Raw genomic sequence first — 20,238 nt, 5'->3', positions numbered from 1 at the left:
TGCCTTAAAAATTGTCTTTAGACCACCAGTGAGCAAACCAAAGGTGACTGTGGCAAGGAACACAAAACTCCAAAAAATTTTAGTTAATGGAGAAAAATAACCATGGGGGAAACCAGGCTCAGCTGGGGGAGCCAGTTCCCCTCTGGCAATGCATCATGAATATAATGCCAATATTAGTTATCTACACTGGCGGCCAAAAGTTTGGAATAATGTACAGATTTTGCTCTTATGGAAAGAAATTGGTACTTTTATTCACCCAAATGTCATTTAACTGATCACAATGTATAGTCAGGACATTAATAACATGACTATTACATATGTTCATAACTTCTTAAACTACTTCAAAGAGTTCTCATCAAAAAATTCTCCACGTGCAGTAATGACAGCTTTGCAGATCCTTGGCATTCCAGCTGTCAGTTTGTCCAGATACTCAGGTGACATTTCACCCCACACTTCCTGTAGCACTTGCCATAGATGTGGCTGTCTTGTCGGGCACATCTCACACACCTTACAGTCTAGCTGATCCCACAAAAGCTCAGTGGGGTTAAGATCCATAACACTCTTTTCCAATTATCTGTTGTCCAATGTCTGTGTTTCAAAAGTGGCTTTTTCTTTGCAATTCTTCCCATAAGGCCTGCACCCCTGAGTCTTCTCTTTACTGTTGTACATGAAACTGGTGTTGAGCGGGTAGAATTCAATGAAGCTGTCAGCTGAGGACATGTGAGGTGTCTATTTCTCAAACTAGAGACTCTGATGTACTTATCCTCTTGTTTAGTGGTACATCTGGCCTTCCACATCTCTTTCTGTCCTTGTTAGAGCCAGTTGTCCTTTGTCTTTGAAGACATTAGCGTACACCTTTGTATGAAATCTTCAGTTTTTTTGCCAATTTCAAGCATTGTATAGCCTTCATTCCTTAAAACAATGATTGACTGATGAGTTTCTAGAGAAAGCTGTTTCTTTTTTTGCCATTTTTGACCTAATATTGACCTTAAGACATGCCAGTCTATTGCATACTGTGGCAACTCAAAAACAAACACAAAGACAATGTTAAGCTTCATTTAATGAACCAAATAACTTTCAGCAATGTTTTATATAATGGCAAGTGATTTTCTAGAACCAAATTAGCAATTTAGCAAGATTACTCAAGGATAAGATGTTGGAGTGATGGCTGCTGGAAATGGGGCCTGTCTAGATTTGATCAGCAATTACTTTTTTCAAATAGTGATGGTCAAATAGTATACTTTGTGATCAGTTGAATGCCACTTTGGTGAATTAAAGTACCAATTTCCTTCCGAAACAGCAAAATCTGTACATTATTCCAAACTTTTGGCCGCCAGTGTATGTACAAGTCATGCGTTACTTGAGTAAACTGAGTAGATATTGGTGGTCAATTTTTAAAACTAAAAGATATGGATTGAAATGTTAGATGAATGATTCAGCATCTTTGAAGTCCATCCTGAATTGACAGTGAAAGTGCACATAGATGTTCATTCTTATTTGACTAGTAAAGGCTTTAGCTGGCAGTAATTTTTTGTCTATATGTTTTTGTCAAGTGCTGTTTGATTGAACACACACACAACTATATATCTATAATGAAAAAACTAATATATATATATATATATAAAAGGTTAATATCATGTCATAAAAATGTTTATTTTGGGGTTTTGAATGAATTCTGGGTAATATTAAGTGCCTGTGGCACATATACAGTAGGAAGCTTTTTTTAATGCCACACAAAATCATTGAGCCTCTTTATAAAAACAAACAGGAAACACATTTACAGTAGCTAAAACAGTACACTTGCAGTGCAAAATGAGGCCTATCTTTCAATGATCTCTCCTGGAAAATCAATGGGTGTGGAAAGGGTGAACAAGGAAGTTCATCTCTTTAACATCAACATTAATCCTTTGTTGAAAGAACACTGCACAATGCTTTAAGTAAAAAAAAGTATATTTGTTGTGGATATTCTGCCCTTAGCTTAAATATGCACTTATATTACATTGCTATTTTTACTGTTTACTCATGCTACTTTAGTTTGACATTGGAAATATATACAGTATCCATTTAATCTCTGGCTTCTTGAGAACATTTGTTTACTATTTCTTTCTAATGATGTGATATTGGAGACGGTTTCACGCTGCCATATCGGCAGCCGAGCAACTGTCCTCAAGTGTCCACCTGTAGTTTCAGGGCGGAAGCATCTTCTCAAATTGTAGTTTGTTTGGCAGTAAAGATGAAACAAGATGGCCGACAGCTCAATCCACATTTGTATTGTAGGCTTAAGCAAATCTGTATAAAATAATGTACTACGAGTACATCCAAACAACTTTAGATGAACACACATTTAGGGGGAACTATTTTAATATGTCCTGTCTCATTTAAGCAAACTATATAGGCACACTATAAAAACTATAAAAGTGTACATTGCTGTGACTGGGGTAATGAATGGTCGTTCTGAATTGTTAAATCTAGGCTATAAGGAAGAAAGACTCGGTACTTATGAATTTTGGTTGTTGTTACATATGTTACTGTCTTAAACTTACAGTGGTAAAAAAAAATGTAAGGTGGTAAATGTAAGGCTTTAGCTCTGCCCACACTTCCGCCCGGAGACCATAGCCCTGAAACTGCTGGTTGGATAAATCTCTCGGCCATTGAAATGAATGGGAATGCTTCCGTATAGCTCTTTCTAGGGTTGAATATGTGGATTCAGACCCTTTACTGACTAATTCAGCTGTTTTCAGTTCAGAGAATAAAAAGGCTATGCCAGACCTGAATTATTTCAGGGACATTAAAAAAAACAAAAAAAAACAATGTAGTCTGGAAACAAACAAATTGGATTGCTAAACTTTTAAATAGAAGGAATAGAAAACCCCACCTGCATAGTCTATCATTCTTGCTGAATTATTTGAGATTCATTTAGAATTATGAACAGGAAGATCCCATGGATTGAATGTTCTATTGGCTCCCTCTTCTGGTCTTAGCTGAGTATAGCAAAAGCATGAAAAATATGTTTGTTTGAAGCTAGCCTTTAGGCGATTTGCCAACTTTTCATATAGCATAAGATCCATTAAATAATTAAAGCAATATTCCAGGTTCAATACAAGTTAAATTCAATCGACAGCATTTGTGGCATATTGTTGATTACCACAAAAAAATAATTTCAGCTTTGCTTTAAAAAAAAGCAAAAATCGAGGATCCAGTGAGGCTCTTACAATGAAAGTGAATGCGGCCAATTTTTTGGAGGGTTTAAAGGCAGAAATGTGACACTAATAATTCTATAAAAGCACTTACATTCATTCTTCTGTTAAAACTCATGTACTATCTGCACTGTAAAGTTGTTTCAAGTTTTTAGTCGTTTTAGCGTATTCAACGTTACATCGTCATGGCTACAAAATTGTAAAATGTATTATATCTTTACACAGAAAAGGTTAGAAGTGATTTTATCATCACTAAAATCATGTTAACACATATATTGGTTACATCTTGTGGCTATACATTTGAAATTGTCCCCATTCACTTCCATTTTAAGTGACTCAATGAAAGCCGTATTTTTGCCTTTTTTTTTTTTTTTTTTTTTTTTAAGTAGGGACGAGGCGAAATTAATTTTCATGGTAATCCACATTATGCCACAAATTCTGTCAATTGAGTTTAACTTGTACTGAACCTGGAATGTTCCTTTAAGATTCATGTCTCCCTCTCCTATTGACCAATGAATTTCTTTGACTTTTCCAGTCATTTGTCATTACTGGGTAAGAATAAAAACATTTTACTCGCAAAGACAATTTCTAGAGATGATGAAATATGTTAAGAGCTGGGCAACCAGAAGAATGTTTAGTCCCTATAGGAATCACAAGTTACATTCCTATTATTTTTCTAGACATCGAAATAACTTTATCATTCCCTCTCTCATAAATATTCACTGGATTTTTTATTCTTGTTAATATAGGACTTATTGAAGAGGACAGTCAAAGCAAACTCTTACCAAGCCATATATGCTGTAAAAGCTTCCAGAGTCTTGTGACTCTCCGTTTCAACAGCTTTTCTGCCCCAATTTCTTAAAGGGGCAATCTGCAATTTTTTTCCTCATTTAAAAAAGTTCTCTCCTAAATAAATGAATAGTAATTTTGAAACGCGTATAAAATCACGAGCACTCTCATGAGATGAAGACTCTAGTCATATCCGTAACATTATAAAAGCTGTTTAAATCTACAAGAAGAGGGTCCCCTCATGGGGGCGGCCATGTGACCATCTCAGTGACCACCCTGTTATTGAATACTTTCACTCATGGGTAAATTAATCATTGCTGACTGTGAATAGTACATTTCTACAATGGCATCTGTAACTGAACTTTATTGTGTTTGAATGATGCTGCATCCACAACTCTAGGTGTCAGTGCACAACGCAATAAAAAAATTGAGTGCACCTTTGATGTTGAGTTATTGATGGGCTGTTTTGGAACGTGGAAGCAAACGTTTGCAGGGTAAACTTTGACAGTGATGAATGGGAGACCACAGCAAATATTATTTTCACTTACCCATTTGCTCTATGAGCAAAAGACAAAAACCACTATTATGTTTGAATGACTTTCCAGAAGAGGAAAGAAATAGAGAGTGTTGGATTAAGACAGTCAGATGGGAGATGACGACAAATTTACTGTCACTCATGCAGGAGCTGTAATCGAAATCCCCTCGCAGCTGTGCTAATTTGTTTTTTAAAACTAATTCCAGGGTAACATAACACAAAGCATAATTTTATAAATTTACACTCAATATTTTAAAAATGTATAATATAAAAAAAAGTGCGATATTTACGCTGATAAATAAGGCGGAAACGCATCATCACAGTCTGTGGAAATGGTCTATTGTGAATAATGTCAGCCATCGCAGCTGATACAATGCTTTGTAGAAAACACATTTTTGCATGACAGATCATAACAAGGTTTTTTTTATTGGGCTACATTTGAGAAAATATCTGTATTTTGAAAAAGATCAAACAAAGTATTTTAATGAGAGCCAAAAGTTCCAACTGAACTGATATATACAACCACATTTAAAAAAACAAACAAAAAAAAAACTTCAAAATAAACAGATTTACAACTCTGTGGTTCAAAACAAAGTCGTCCACTTAAAAGTCTATTCACTTGAAGAATTTAGAGTCCAAAGCAAAATGTTTAGGTAAGCTGTGCACAGCCAAAGTAACTTATCCAACCCTCAGCGGTGGGGCAACTAACACAACTCCGTCCCCTCGAACAAACAGCATGGGAATGTTACGCTTCGTTGACTGCGAAAACAAAAGTAATACAGAGATGTTGTACATGTCAAGACAGTGTTTGCAGGTTCAAACCAGAACTGGATCTCTGACGCAACGTTAAACTGCCAGCAGGAGGTGAAGCCACTGGAAGTGTTCGAGCGGCCATCTTAGTATGCCCAAACTGTCATAGAGCGTCAATGATTGACAGGCGAAAACGCCCCCGTTTCACCATCTCCAACCTGCAGATACGACCCTCTAATGACAATCATGTTTAATTTTGAATTTGCTCATTATGGATAATATTCGTTACAAGGGAGAAGATATACGTCGATAGCGACGTCAGAGCATTCACCTGCTTTCACATTCAGTCTATCAGTGCAGCACAATGACCACCAAAGGAAGCGGCAAAACTATTCACAAGTTGTAATGCAAGTATGAAAAGCTGTAATATTTGCTTGTTTTCATATTGAAGCGCTCACTGTTGTCATACATGGATACATGTCAAAAATGACATGTTCGTTTGCCATTTAAACCAAGCATATCAGTTTAATTTTCACCAGCTTTGCGTGTCTCCCTCAGGCGGTGCGCGGGTGATAGAGGGAGAGAGAGAGCGCGCGCTCTTATTCAAGTGACCGCGAGAAAAAAGCACTTTTTGATGAAAACATAAAACAAGTAACTCTGAACAAACACTTTGATGTTCACAGTAAACAAGTCTGAAAATATCTGTTTGTATCTTACCTCAGTTTCAGTGAACTTGTTTACATTAGGGATGTGCGAGACTAGTCGACTAAACGGTTCTGATGCTGCTAGTCGACACTGGTCATTTCACTTCAGGCTGCACGCGCTTCTTCCCTCTCTCACTTGCGGTGTGCACAGGAAAATGTCCTCTTAATAGACAAGCAAACTCAGCAAAGTTAAGAAGCTACGAAATCACTTCGGTGGTGGTGCGAGAAGCAAATGGCTTGAAAGTCAGATGTTTTCACTTTTGAGTCTTCTTTAAATCTATGCGTGCTTATAAGTTAATAGCCGCCTCAGGTGAGTCAAGTCCCGTCTTTCACCGGACCATGTTGACGTGTTAATTTTGCACATCAAAAAATTTATGCTTTTGAGTAAATAGCCTAGAAAATGACTGCTTTAGGCTAGGAATGCCATTTTTAAAATCTGCTGATTAAGAAGTCTATTTTCAACGAGGTGCCGACTGCTTGACCTGTTAAACTATCTTTTCTTCTGTGTGCACGTCATGTTTAGAATACATTAGGTTTATTGTAGGCTACATCACAGGCTTATTTTTCCTATCCTATTGCGTTTTTTTTTTTTGTTTGTTTTTTTAACATCATAACCGTTATTGGTTAACGTTCTTTACAAAACAGCTGTCATATTAGAACAATGGCTCGACTGCATGTCATGAAATACAAGCAACTTTTCGGCGCATTTTTTCTCTCTCTTATCACGTGGCTCGCTGTGCATGACACCTTGGAGACTCAAAGCATGTGGAGGCTCATGCTTCTCTCCGAAATCCACGCACAACTTACCACGCGCCCCATTGAGAGCGAGAACCACTTAAACGTGACCATGAGGAGGTTACCCCATGTGACTCTACCCTCCCTAGCAACCAGGCCAATTTGGTTGCTTAGGAGACCTGGAATCACTCAGCACACCCTGGATTCGAACTCGCGATTCCAGGGGTTGTAGTCAGCGTCAGTACTCACAGAGCTACCAAGGCCCCGTTATGTTAAGTAACTTTTACTTGGTGAATTCTGTTTAGAATCCATCTAGAATAGGTTGCTCTATTGGTCTTGCACTATTAATTCAAGTGTTTTCAATAAACCTGTATTCGCTAAAGGTGAATGCGCATCATGTTCTATATTTATTGTACAATGATGATAATGCAGGTGAGCACATCGCAGATAAATGCCCCTTTTCAGCGGAATTTAGCGTTGGATTTGAAATAGATTAAGTATTTGAAATGGGTTGCATAAACACAATTTATTTTTTACTGTTTTCTGAAAGTTGGTTTCGTTTTAGACTAGTCAAGTTGGATACTGTTTGATATAGATATACATAACTCAAGCAGGCTTTCAAGAAACAGGAAAGATTCCCAACTTTAAATAAATAATTACATGTGTAGGATGTTTGCGTTGTAGGGATGTACATGCAGATTTCAGATATAAAATTGGTGCTTGAATGATTAATGTTTACTCGCTGAAATGAGATGATTTCCTATTAAGTCAATAGGGACATTGGAAAGTTTGGGCACAGCAATATGGTGGCACAGTGGCTTCGCTGATGTGATGTCATGAGCAATCCAGTTCTATCCACAGTTTTCCTGAGCAGCCACTCTATGATGATTCTAATTGCCTGTTTTGTATTTCTGGTCTCGAGACGCCAAGTAAAAAAGGCGATCCAGAGAAGAACAACAACCATTTAAGTGTTACTTGGTGTAAAAATGAATTTCAGGCTCAAATTGTGCAGTTGTTGGCTGTCATAACTATAAAAATTAATGATATGAACGTAACTTATCTCTGATCATCACTTCATATCATCTACACACAGGTGAGGCACTGTCTATAAAAATGGTCATCTTGACTCTGTGAAATATTGGCATGTTTTTTGACAATTTTTACAAATGTAATACCTTAAACATTACCCGCTAAGAATATACACCAATGCAAGTGAAAACACTGAAAACAGTCGAATCGTGGAACACTTCCGCATTCAGGAAAAAGGTGGATATTATACATCAGTAGTTCAAACCCTAAATACATTTACATTACAGATCACAGATTAAAGACAAGGTCATCACAACTTCGAAAAATGTACCTTTAACATTCATATCTAGTTTACTTAGTCATCTGATTAGTAAGCACAGTACATTTTTGTATGTAAATGTACTCATTGAATTATATTACTAGCTATTTATAGGAATGGCTATATTAATAACAGCTGGTCGCTTATTAACCAACAGATGAATGTGACAAATGAAAACTGCATTACAGCGAATTACCTTGTAAATCTCCTCATACGTCTCCTCATCGATTTCTACAGTCGTCACGGTCTCTTCAACATCTCCGAGGATCATGTTTAAGTGCTGGTCATAGGCCTGCATGCATAAACAAAATATGTTTAATATTAATTAACACAATGTATCTTTGCACCCCTTCTCAAAACCTTAGTTTCTGAGATATTGGCCCTGTGACAACTAGCCCCGGTCTCCGCTACATCATAAAGGCTAAAAACAACTTATTATGAACGCTGTTAATAAATAACTGATTCAAGAACACCATGCATTTTCATAATTAAGCAATAATTACATCAGCATCAAACTCACATGCAGTCTGCCGCGCAGCTCTCTGTCATTCCTCATCTTCACATAGATTCTCTCATCCAAACTCAAGCGGATGAGATCCAGAGGCTCTTCCACAGTGTTGGTGGCCTGTGGCTGTAAATTAATATTTATTCATATGTATTAGTACAATACAAATACACATTCTAATGCATAAACCGAACTGCTGACTATAAGCGCCATCCAATATCCATAGAAGTGTGCTACGTCACATTATGTAATACGTGTTCAAAGAGATTGAAGTGATAGTGCAGAAGCATTCCAGCCGATACGATTTGAAAATATTGCACAGACAAAAAAATGAATGGCAAACCTGTTCAGCGTCGTCCGCCATGTTTCAAAATTACCCAAAATGCACTTCTTCGTTCACCAGCAAATCAGTGGGCGGCAAACGTGAGCGTTTCCTGTGAGATATAAATGTTTCTTTCTACAGGGGGCAACTTGGAAAAAAATTTGAATCCTCCATTGATCCGAGTTCAATTCAAAGTTGTTGTTTTTTTTTGTTTGTTTGTTTTTTATTATATATATATATATATATATAACTTTTTCATAATAATAATAATAAAAATAAAAAACAACTTTGAATATATATATCTATATACATATATATATATATATATATATATATATATATATATATATATATATATATATATATATATATACTTATCAAAGATATTTAAACACCAAAATACTTAAACTTTTAAATTAATTAAGTCCAACTATTTGTAATTTATAAATAGATTAAAATCCGCCTTAGATATCGATAGGAAATGGTCATTAAAAATCCTTAACCAGTAATCACAAACGACTGTGATTGGCCTCAAGACTCCAGCGCTGAGAAAAGTAACAGGTGTTATGTCAAACCGCTATTTACGTGCCGCATTTTTGCAGCTGATTTTGAACAATAATTTAACTGAATAATGAAATTGGGAGACTCTAGTAGACGTTTAATTGATAATACAGAGTGAAAAGTTAGTAGGAGAATTGTATAGACCCATTGTAAATGACATAGCCTATTAGACACAACTTTTGGGCTGTTGAGCCCCACCCGTATTACCATTCATTTATTCTCATGTTTAATTGTTAAACTGTTAAGAAATTTACTTTTGCTCCTCTTGTCCTGTTCTCTACATTACATCCCTAATACCCAGACAGCACACATACATCTCCGAGATGTCTGTTTTCATCTGGAAAGAATGACACTCTAATTAACATCTGCTAAACATCTTAAAAAGATCTGATTTTCAAACTATCTAAATCACAAATGTCTCAAAGACATCTGATGATGAATGTCTTATTGAAATCTGAGAGGATGCCTTATAGACATAGAGATAAGCAAAAAACGTAAATAATAATAATAATAATAATAATAATAATAATACTTAATCCATAAATACACGCATCAAATAGATGTCTGGGTGATATATGCATGCTATCAAGGATATGGCTTATTAATAGTGTCTGATAAAGTCTAATCAAAAGTGCTAAAAATGAGTAGAAATTTCCTTCTACTCAATTCCGACAAAACAGAGGTATTAATTATTGGACCAAAAACCTTTAAAAACAAGCCGCTAAAATGTAATTTGACTCTCGATGGATGTACTGATACATCATCTTCAACAGTGAAGAACTTAGGTGTTATATTTGATACCAATCTGTCCTTTGAAAATCAAATTACCAATGTTTGTAGAACAGCATTCTTCCACCTAAGAAATATTGCTAAATTACAACACATGCTCTCTGTTGCTGATGCCGAAAAACTAATTCATGCATTCATGACCTCAAGATTAGATTATTGTAATGTATTACTGGGAGGATGTCCAGCAAGATCAATAAATAAACTTCAATTGGTTCAAAATTCAGCAGCCAGAGTGTTGACTAGAACCAAGAAATATGATCATATTAGCCCCATTTTATCATTGTTACATTGGCTACCTGTTAAATTTCATATTAATTTTAAAATTCTGTTAACTACATACAAAGCTTTGAATGGTCTAGCTCTGCAGTACTTAAGTGACTTTCTACCACACTATATTCCATCACGTTCATTACGATCGCAAAATTCTGGCCTGTTAATAGTTCCTAGAATATCAAAATCCACAAAAGGAGGTAGACCCTTTTCAAGTTTGGCTCCTAAACTATGGAATAGTCTCCCTAACACTGTTCGAGATGCAGACACACTCACTCAGTTTAAGTCTAGACTAAAGACTCATCTATTTAGCCAGGCATACACCTAAATTATCCTTCAACTCACAATTAGGCTGCTTTAGTTAGGTCTGCCGGAACCAGAAACCAGAAACATTGATCGTGATCTATAAATAAATTGAATGGCATCTATGCTAATATTATTCTATTTGTTTCCCTGTCTCAACCTCGGGACTCCTATCCTGAGGTCACCAGAACCAGCTGGATCCAGCTCCATTCCTGCTTCGTGTTGGACTCCACTGCTATGTGTCGCTGAGTGATGATGACTAATAGCAGCCGGTGCCAGCCAAACATCACTTCAATCTATTACGATGGATTTCAGAGGATGAACTGATGCCAACTCCAACCATAAGACATGGGATACTTCATATGCCATTGCCTGGACTTAGGATAGACCTCACCGAAATTACCGGCCGGTTGAACTGCGATACACCTCCCTCGGTCTAATGATGGACTACACTCTTGAAATGGAGTACATAGACTATCAATTCATTGCCAACAAAAGCCTTCATCAGCCAACTAACAAGGACAACTGCATCTATGTGAACTTCTGTGGTTAATCCAGGATGGACTTCAAAGACATTAGCCATTAATCTTACAGTTCATAAAACATCTTTGTTTAATGACCCTTAACACTTGTTTAATAATTTTAGACCATGACTTGCACTATATATAACTAATATTGGCATTATATTCATGATGTTAGCCAGAGGGGAACTGGCCCCTACAGTGAGTCTGGTTTCTCCATTAACCAATATCTTATGGAGTTTTGAGCTTGCTCACTGGGGTTATAAATACAATTATTATTTAATTACTTATTTTTAAACACAATTCACAATCGTATTTTATCAAAAAGCCTCAGTTCAGTTGCTTTCGAGACTAACTCGTTTATTGCGGAGAAGAGGTTTGGATCTGCAATAAACCTATTTTCTGCATTTACTTTTGAAGCCTCCAGTCTTTGATACTATTTTGTTAGATTTTTGAGTCGACTAACCAATGACATAATTCACAAAATGTTCTATTTGCTTTGTCAACGCACAATAGTACTAACCTATGACACAAAAATCTGAAAGTGTCTTGATATTCTCAGATATTCACAGCAATAGCCATGGAAGCAGAAGATACTGTATAAACTATATCTATTGTAACTTTCTTGTTTCAAATGTTTTACTTGAAAAGTGTAATTGTGCTATCCTTAAAATAAATCCCACTTATTTATATAGATGTATACAGTATATATACTGTATAAAGACACTGACACATTTTAAGTGTGACTTTAGGGGCAAAATACTTTTTCAGGCCAATGCATACACACAGAACAAGTCATGTCAAGAAAGCTTTATTGGCATGACTGTTAGAGTGTACAGTATTGCCAAAGCATTTAGATGTGTACACTATAGAAAATAAATAAGTGTGAAAAAGAAGAAGAAAAAAAGGAAAGAAAAACCACAGTAAAAGTGCAAAAATGTAATACAAATTAAGATGCAAGGTAACGTGTTGACATGTTACTGTTGTGCTTCACACTGTCCCTCAGGCCATGGCATGCAGCTACTTACAGTAGCTAGCTGCTAACGAGGCCGTGTTTCCCTCTCCTAGTAGAATTTTTATTTTTTGTCATCTGTCAATGAACATCTATATCTTAAAGCACAAAACGAAAGTTTCCTTTTGATATTTATACATTTATGGGAATACAATGCACAGCAAAGTACATGTCAAATGTTAGTTACACTTCCTCTTCTGAAGTGGGTGAAACTTTGTGGTTCATTGCTTGTATTGTGTGAAATCGGTAAAACATTTTACTGTGCTCATCTGTACAGTTTACATGAGGTAAACAATTCAAAAGAAAAGCAAAGCTCGCTGATGTATCTTTCAGCAAATTGTGCAAAAGTTATTCATCTTACGCAATTGACACTAACTTGTTCGAAACCCATATGGCTTTTCTTTTCTTCCGTGAAACACAAAAATAAATGTTTAGCATGTGTCAGATCTGCTTTTTCTTTACAACAAAAGTAGATGTGATTTATATAGCCAAGCTCCAAAAAAGTACCATAAAAGTAATCCATACGACTGTTACAAAACCTCTGACTATTCAGGTCATCCACCCACAACAACATAAATCGGCTGTGATGGGAAATGAAATGAGGTCAGTCCCGCTCACATGTTCGTGTTTTTGGCAGCTGTAGAAATGCATAGGTGCTGGTGATATGGCTTGACTGAGACTTATTACAGGGGGAGGAAAAGTCCACTTCAGTACACTGAAAAACAAAGAGTAAAACGTTTTACCGTTTAAGCTGCATGCAAATGCTTTGCAGTTGTCTATAGTTGAACAGTGTAAAGAGCCATACAATTATATCAGTTACAACAGTTTGAATAAAATAAATAAATTTAGTGATGTGCTGAAGTGATAGCACACTATTATATACTCACCCTCATGTTGTCTGAAACCTGTATAATTTTCTTTCTTTCATGGAACACAAAAAGAGATGCTATGTCACAGTCACCATTCACTGTTATCTTTTTCTATACAATGCAAGTAACATTCTGCCTAACAACTCTATTTGTGTTCCACAGAAGAAAGAAAGTCAAACAGATTTGGAATGAATTTAAATTTTTGGGTGACCTATTAATCACTTGTGATTTAATCACAGTTCCATATAACTTGCCTCTGTTCGGTTTAAGTTTTGAGGCGGTTCAAGATCTGTAACCCGAGGATGTTGTAGGCGAGTCTCTTGTTTTGAACGTTCACTGGTTCTCTTTCTTCCATGAACAAACACCTTTATTAGTCCTTGGAATGACATAGTGAATTTAGATTTAACAGTTAAGACCATGATATTCCCATTTGTACGTATGCAAGAAAAGGAACTCACCAAAGACCACAATTATCAGAACACTGTTCAGCAGAGCAGATATGATGGCAGGAGTCTGCCATGATGTCTGATTCTGCTGAATGCATCTCACTTCTGTCTGATTCTGCTGAATATTCTTCACCGTTGTATGATTCTGGGTCTCTGGAGTTGGTTCAACAATATAATTATATTGTACATTTAGCACTTTGCAACCATTAAATAATTGTATTACTGAATGTTTTTCGTAAGTGTCTAAAAAGGATGTATCAAATTATTCTATCAATAATCATCAATATGACTTGATAACTAAATGGTCACTTACCAGTGATGTGTAGTCTGATGCCATTACTTAATATTCCTCCTTTAGTGTCTGTTTTCATACAGTAATAAACTCCTAACTCATTAGTTGTGACATTATATATATACAGATGATGTTTGGATTTCACTGAATATTTGTGTTTTAATGTTTTATTGTAGTAAAAAGGGCTTGAAAATAAGAAAGTGCGTAATATAATAACTGGCTCTGGTAGTTTCAGTAAAAGCCATTGTACCTCTTCTTCATGAATATCACAGTTTATGGTCACATTTTGTCCCAAATCTGTGAGTTTATCTGTTAAAGTCTCTCCAGCTTCACACCATATGAGCAGAACTGTGAGATGAAAATCAAAGAAACACACATACTGTAAATATAATTACAACTGTTTCCCTAAACACTATTGTGCCTATAAAAAATCATAGATCAATGTATTCATTACATGTACACTACCAGCAGGGTTGGGAGGGTTACTTCTGAAATGTATTCCACTACAGATTACAGAATACATGCTGTATTCCATTAGATTACTCATGGTCAGTAAAATATTCTAAATACTTTGGATTACTTCTTCAGCACTGGCAGATTTTTTCACTTCTTTTGACTATAAAAACTCTGCCAGTACAGTAAGACAAAATACACGTTAAAAATACATTCTCTGAAAAACCTAAATATCTTATGCAGTGTTGTTTCTAAAACAAGATCAATCTAATTTATCTTGTTTTAAGGATTTTTAGATATTTGTACAGGAAAACAATACAAAAATTATTATCAAGAATATGATTTTTGCCCTAATTTCAAAGGTCTTGCTAGAAAAAAGAAATTATGATCCAATGTGAATTTTCTTGATATAAAAATACGATCATGCCTGGTAACATGTGCATGTAAAATGGCTAGAAATATCATTTTAGCTTAGTGTAAAGCTGACAATTTACACAAGGTTTATTTCTATTTCTTCTGCTCCAAACTTACTTCAAACTTACTTCTCTGTCTGCTCGTATGAATGTAACACATCATAAGAAAGTGTTTCACCGCTGTTCAAATGCACTTTGGATCGCATCATTTATAGTATAAATGTTTTCCATCTGAACGGACTAAATATTAAATGAAACAAATGACAATAAAATGCAAAGTAATCTCTTCAGTAATCAAAATACTTTTTGAATGTAACTGTATTCTAAATACCAATGATTTAAATTGTAACTGGAGTGGAATACAGTTACTTATATTTTGTATTTTAAATACGTCATCCCGTTACATGTATTCCTTTACTACCCAACCCTGACCACTCTCTACCAGTTTGGATACACCTACTCATTAGTTCCCATGCATGTAGATGGAAGTATGCCAATTATGTATTCACTGAAAATTTTAAACACATCAAACTATTTTGTATACTACAGTATATACTATATATACGATAGATTCTTTAAAGGATGCACACCTTATATAATTACAGCTCTGCACACACTGAATAAATAAAAAATTTAAAAAAAATAAAGTATTATAAACTCACAGAGCTGAAGCTGCAAAATCCTCAGTTTGATCAAATGCTGCAACATGATGAACTCAAGATTTCTTCACACTGCTGAAATGACACTTTGCCCCAGAGCATTTTAACAACAGGGGAGATAAACAGGGGAGTTTCAACCACAAGAAGAGGAAACTGAAGACTGATTTGCACTGACCACATTGTGCAGTCTTTTATTCCATTTGTGCATAAACTCAACTGCTGATATAATTATATGTTCTAATCTTTTCTTAACTGTAATATGCAGCAATATGTTCTATTAGCATACTGTAGTCACCATTAATTCAGATTGTCTTTCTAGTGTTATATAATGGCATTGCAAACTAGAAATGTTCTTAGATTTGAATGTGGCTCAGTGAGCAAAATTATTTCCTCTGATGATAGGCGGTCTGTCCAAAAAAGTAATGTTCTGCTTCGTTTCAACTGGAGCCTTCTTGTGTTAAATAATAACGCAGAGCAGAGAAAACATACAGAATGATAAAATGCATAAAACAATATTTTTTTGTAAAAACAAAAAAAACATTTTTGCATTGATACAAAAGTGTATACTTTGTCCTGTGGGGCGACTCATAGGGTCTGTTCCAAAATCTAGTGAGCATCCTCCGGAGGCAGCATTTTAAGGCATCGTGGGCGCGCTCCCAACACGAAGGCTGTTCCAAAAGGTAGGTATCTTAATTATGCTGCCTCTTAAGATATCTTGTTTTGGCCAAATACTAAGGTAGCATCAGATGTATCCTTCCCCAGGTATGCGATCCCAGAATGCACCTTGATGACCTTGGTGGAAAAATACGTCCAAGATGGCGGACGATGCGAGATACATTTTTATAAAAAGATGCCTTTAATCCATTCAATACTGAAACGTATCGATAAATAACGTTTAATATGATACAAAACCAATTATTTTACCCAAAATATGTGTGTGCTGTGCGTATTTATGCTCATTAGAAGATCGCATAGTTTCTCTCATGTCACCTGTATTGAAATCAGTAGCTGCCACCTATGTAGAGCGTTCAAAATCGTTCTTTTATGAGGCATCATTTCAGTAAGGATGCTGCCATAGAAGAGAGCTGCCTATGTAGGCAAGAGACAGTGAGGCAGCTCACTAAATTTTGGAACATACCCATAGTGTGTTACGTGAGCAACCTCTGAGACACTGGTTCTGGTCCTGTGGGAACCAGGAAGTAATCACATTCACATAAATGATGGTGAATGCGATTTGGAGATTGCATTTTCACTTTAAAATACAATTTTTACTCCACTGATGGTTAGGTTTAGGGTTGTTGTTTGGAGGTAAAGTTAATAAAATATGCTTTCCTATTGACTGTATTACACCATTTGCAACTAAAAACAACTTGATTTTGGTGCCACCCTGTGGACATTAGACCCATAAAATGGTTAACAACACTTCCAGCTTCGGCAACTAGGGGCAGTGCTTTTACTTTCGAAGCACAGACCGATTTCAGCTGAAGAACTTCCAACCTACTGTCGCCGAATTCACAGTGAGATCAGTCTGGAGGGTGGAAAGGGCTAATGAACGTTTTGCACTGGAGCTCATAAGATCCTACAGTAGTTTCTCCATTTGGTCAATACATAAGGAATAAGTTACAGTCAGCCGGTTGTTATGGCAAAGCAGAGGACTCTTGAATCACCCTGAAGGGGATCATTTTGTGATAACAACTGGCTGACTGCACATTATCCAGCTTATTACATGGCTACTAACCAAATAAATAAATACATGGACATAAAATATTGATTTGTGCTGTAATGATGTAATTTGAGATGAAAGAAATCGTTGAACAGCTGAAATCAACCTCCGGTTTGCGTCAGAGTTCTGTTGGTGTTTATTTTGTAAAAATGACCATCTGACTCCTCATTATTCAGCCTATTACAAGACTACTTCTCGTGATTCTTTTGCCTCAGGACCCAGATTTTACATTGGACATCAAATGACGACTCAACATAGAACCAAAATAATTTTATACAAAGTTTTAAATCTTAATATCAAACATTGAAATTGATAAGTATCACCATAAAATGCATAGGCAAAACAATATGCAAAAATACTAACATTGCATACGCTGAATAGGAAAAACAGACTCTTAAGTTTTACATCGTTTTCATAGTTTGAGTATTTCATTTCTAAATGTCTCTTGAATTAGAAGGTTTCATGTGCATACCAATAAGTCAGTAAACCCAAAACACGTTGTGGTTGGCACAAACCATGTATCCTCATTACAAGAAAATTTTATGTAGGCTGGATTTTATGTAGGCATATTTCCTGTTACCTTATCTTTGTTTGTTGTTTTCGAGAGAGAGGGCATCACACAATTTATAGTCTACCAAGTGACAGATGTATTTGTGGCAAATTAAAGTTTGATTGAACGCACAGCCTTTGATGTCGACAACAAAAAACATGGTGAGTATTTTCTCCTCTATTAAAAATTTATTTTTAAGAACCACTGAGTTAGAGCACAAAACATCTAATGCTTAATCCTACAGGTCAAGCTCCCTCTACTCCTACTCTGTTAGGAAAATCTGAGCCATGAGTATTTCCCTCCAGAAGGCAGCAGAGCTTTATGTTGCTTCAGAATACATGGCTGCTTTTGAATAGCCATCAATGGAGAAATATGTTTTTTCCCTGCAAAATGGTGTAGTTAAAAAAAATTAAAAAAAATTTTAAATTCGTGTTCCCTCGTTGCAACCATCCTCATATCTTCCCAGTCCAGTTGTGACCCAGGAGCTGGATCGTCCAAGGAGACGATCTGAGGGGACGTGGATCGTACCTAAGACATTCTTCACTTTCATTGTCACTTCAGTAAATAATACAGAAGTGTGGATGGTTGACTAGGTTGTTTCAACTCACTTACTTCTCCCACTCATTCAGGAAATTCAACCTCAGCTTAATCATAATGTCTCTTCTGAAGCTTGTGAAACCACCCATCACATTACCTCCCTGATCTTGCTGTGTCCTGCCATTTGTTTATAATCCCAACCATGTCTACCCTAATCTAGGTTTTTATTATTATTATTTACTTATTTATTTTTCTCAGTATGAGTAGGTGTGTCTGAAGTTCTGACTGGTACTGTGTTCATATAAATAAGCATGGATACATTTACATTTAAGTCATTTAGCAATTAACATACACCATATCGAAAATGAAGAACGTAACAAGCAGTTTGTGATTTAAAGCCAAATATCAGTGCTGCCAAGAGTAGCTGGAACAGTGCTAAAGCAGAAGGAAGAAACAGAATGTAGAACGTGCCTTTAAGCTTGTTGTCTGTCTGTCTGTGCAGAGACTGTTTAGCCAGAGATGGAGTGGTCGTATCTAGAGGGTAACCCTCTCACATCAAGATCAGGGCTGGATGAACGATATGGGCAATTGGGCACGTGCCCAGGGACACCACGTCCAGGGGGGCACCAAGCGATGGTATTTAAAAAATTGTCTTGTTTTTATTTAAATGGAATTTAAAAAATTTCAAGCGCCCCCAGCAGGAAGAAAATGTTGTTTCTCATAGGATACAGTTAGTAGCTGACAACATATGCAGTTTCGGTCTTTTCCTCACACAAAACTGTCATATGGATTTGGAAAACATGTAACATATCACATATGGAGTTTGGAATGGAGTTTGTGTATTTTGTTTATATCTCACCCTGGAAAAGATGGTTATACTCTCTAACTAAAAATCTGGAGTTGCTGCAAAATTGCCTCAAATTCGGCACTCATTATTTTCACATGCAAATGAGCTTGTGATTCACCACAAATGTTTGCCATTTCAACTCGTGCTGAGCTGATGAACGAAAGGACACATTTGTTTGTGTAGCACTGTAGCAAGTTCTGTCCTTTTTGAAGGGTTTTTTGTACAACTGGTAATGTAAATCCTGTTCTTGTTGGAATGTTAAAGTCTTAGTTGCTGACTGTTATCTTTATTACTGTTACTGTCATTGTCACCTGTTTTAAATAGCTTTTTCTAGATGATGATAACAATGCAATTATTATTATTATTATTATTATTATTATTAGTCCTGCAACGATGGTCACACGTGCCATGCATAACCTTAAAAAATAGTCTTCTTGAAATCTCAGATTGCATCCCATGCAGACATAAAAAGTAAACTGAGAACTAAAAAGTGTATCTGTTAAAAAAAAAACTAAAAAAAACTAGCTGCTGTTTAAAGATGTGTATCTCATTAAAATTGAAATATTTTTTGTGGCTATTTTGCTGTTTTGCTTTGATGTTGTAAGATTTCAAATTGCGTCTTCTTCTTCTTAACAATAATTATAATACATACATACAATTTTGCCACATAAAGTTTATTTCTGTTCACAGGACTGTTTCACTGTTAGCAAGTCAAGTAGTGTGCAAAAGAACCAAAGCTATGTATGGCCAACTATGTTCATCAAAGAATTAGGTTAATCAAAAGAACTACATTTAAAAATAGGCATCATTTATGGGTGAGACATGTTCCAATCACTTTTTGCTTTGGCCAGTTTTGTCTTCACCACTTTCTGAAATAGCTTTCGTCAGGTGAGTGTCTAAAGCCAAGCGTACACAACACGACTTGCAGTCGGTGCCCTTTGACTCTGTCTTGTTTTCTGTCATGCTGGTGCGCACACTCGTGCACACAGACACATGCACTCGTTCCACGTGCACCCACTCAAGACATACTGTATCCACTGAGGTGCGGAAGTAATTTCGGTTTATTAAAATAAAAAGTTACAATAGGGCAGATTAAAACCCTTATCCT

General features: G+C 36.0%; 2 protein-coding genes across 3 annotated transcripts; both read right to left on the bottom strand.

The window, feature by feature from the left end:
• Positions 1–4,668: 4,668 nt before the first annotated feature.
• LOC127438749 (U6 snRNA-associated Sm-like protein LSm3) lies at positions 4,669–8,963 on the bottom strand. 2 transcript variants are annotated; one of them, XM_051694572.1, is made up of 4 exons: positions 8,907–8,963; positions 8,579–8,689; positions 8,255–8,350; positions 4,669–5,280 (listed from the first exon to the last, which is right to left on the bottom strand). In XM_051694572.1, exons 1-4 carry the CDS (start codon positions 8,925–8,927, stop codon positions 5,200–5,202), a joined length of 309 nt encoding a protein of 102 aa, XP_051550532.1. In that variant the 5' UTR covers positions 8,928–8,963; the 3' UTR covers positions 4,669–5,199. The 2 variants fall into 2 exon arrangements, with proteins under 2 accessions (XP_051550532.1, XP_051550533.1); XM_051694573.1 differs by lacking the exon at positions 4,669–5,280 and adding an exon at positions 5,292–5,489.
• A 3,167-nt stretch (positions 8,964–12,130) lies between these two features.
• Positions 12,131–16,316, bottom strand: LOC127438731 (uncharacterized). Its single transcript, XM_051694555.1, has 5 exons — positions 15,477–16,316; positions 13,970–14,296; positions 13,669–13,809; positions 13,465–13,586; positions 12,131–13,056 (listed from the first exon to the last, which is right to left on the bottom strand). Exons 1-5 carry the CDS (start codon positions 15,520–15,522, stop codon positions 12,946–12,948), a joined length of 747 nt encoding a protein of 248 aa, XP_051550515.1. The 5' UTR covers positions 15,523–16,316; the 3' UTR covers positions 12,131–12,945.
• Between the last annotated feature and the right edge of the window lie 3,922 nt (positions 16,317–20,238).

This window comes from Myxocyprinus asiaticus, chromosome 50 (assembly GCF_019703515.2).
Source record: "Myxocyprinus asiaticus isolate MX2 ecotype Aquarium Trade chromosome 50, UBuf_Myxa_2, whole genome shotgun sequence".
NCBI lineage: Eukaryota > Metazoa > Chordata > Actinopteri > Cypriniformes > Catostomidae > Myxocyprinus > Myxocyprinus asiaticus.
This window is presented reverse-complemented; position numbering and strand designations above follow the sequence as displayed.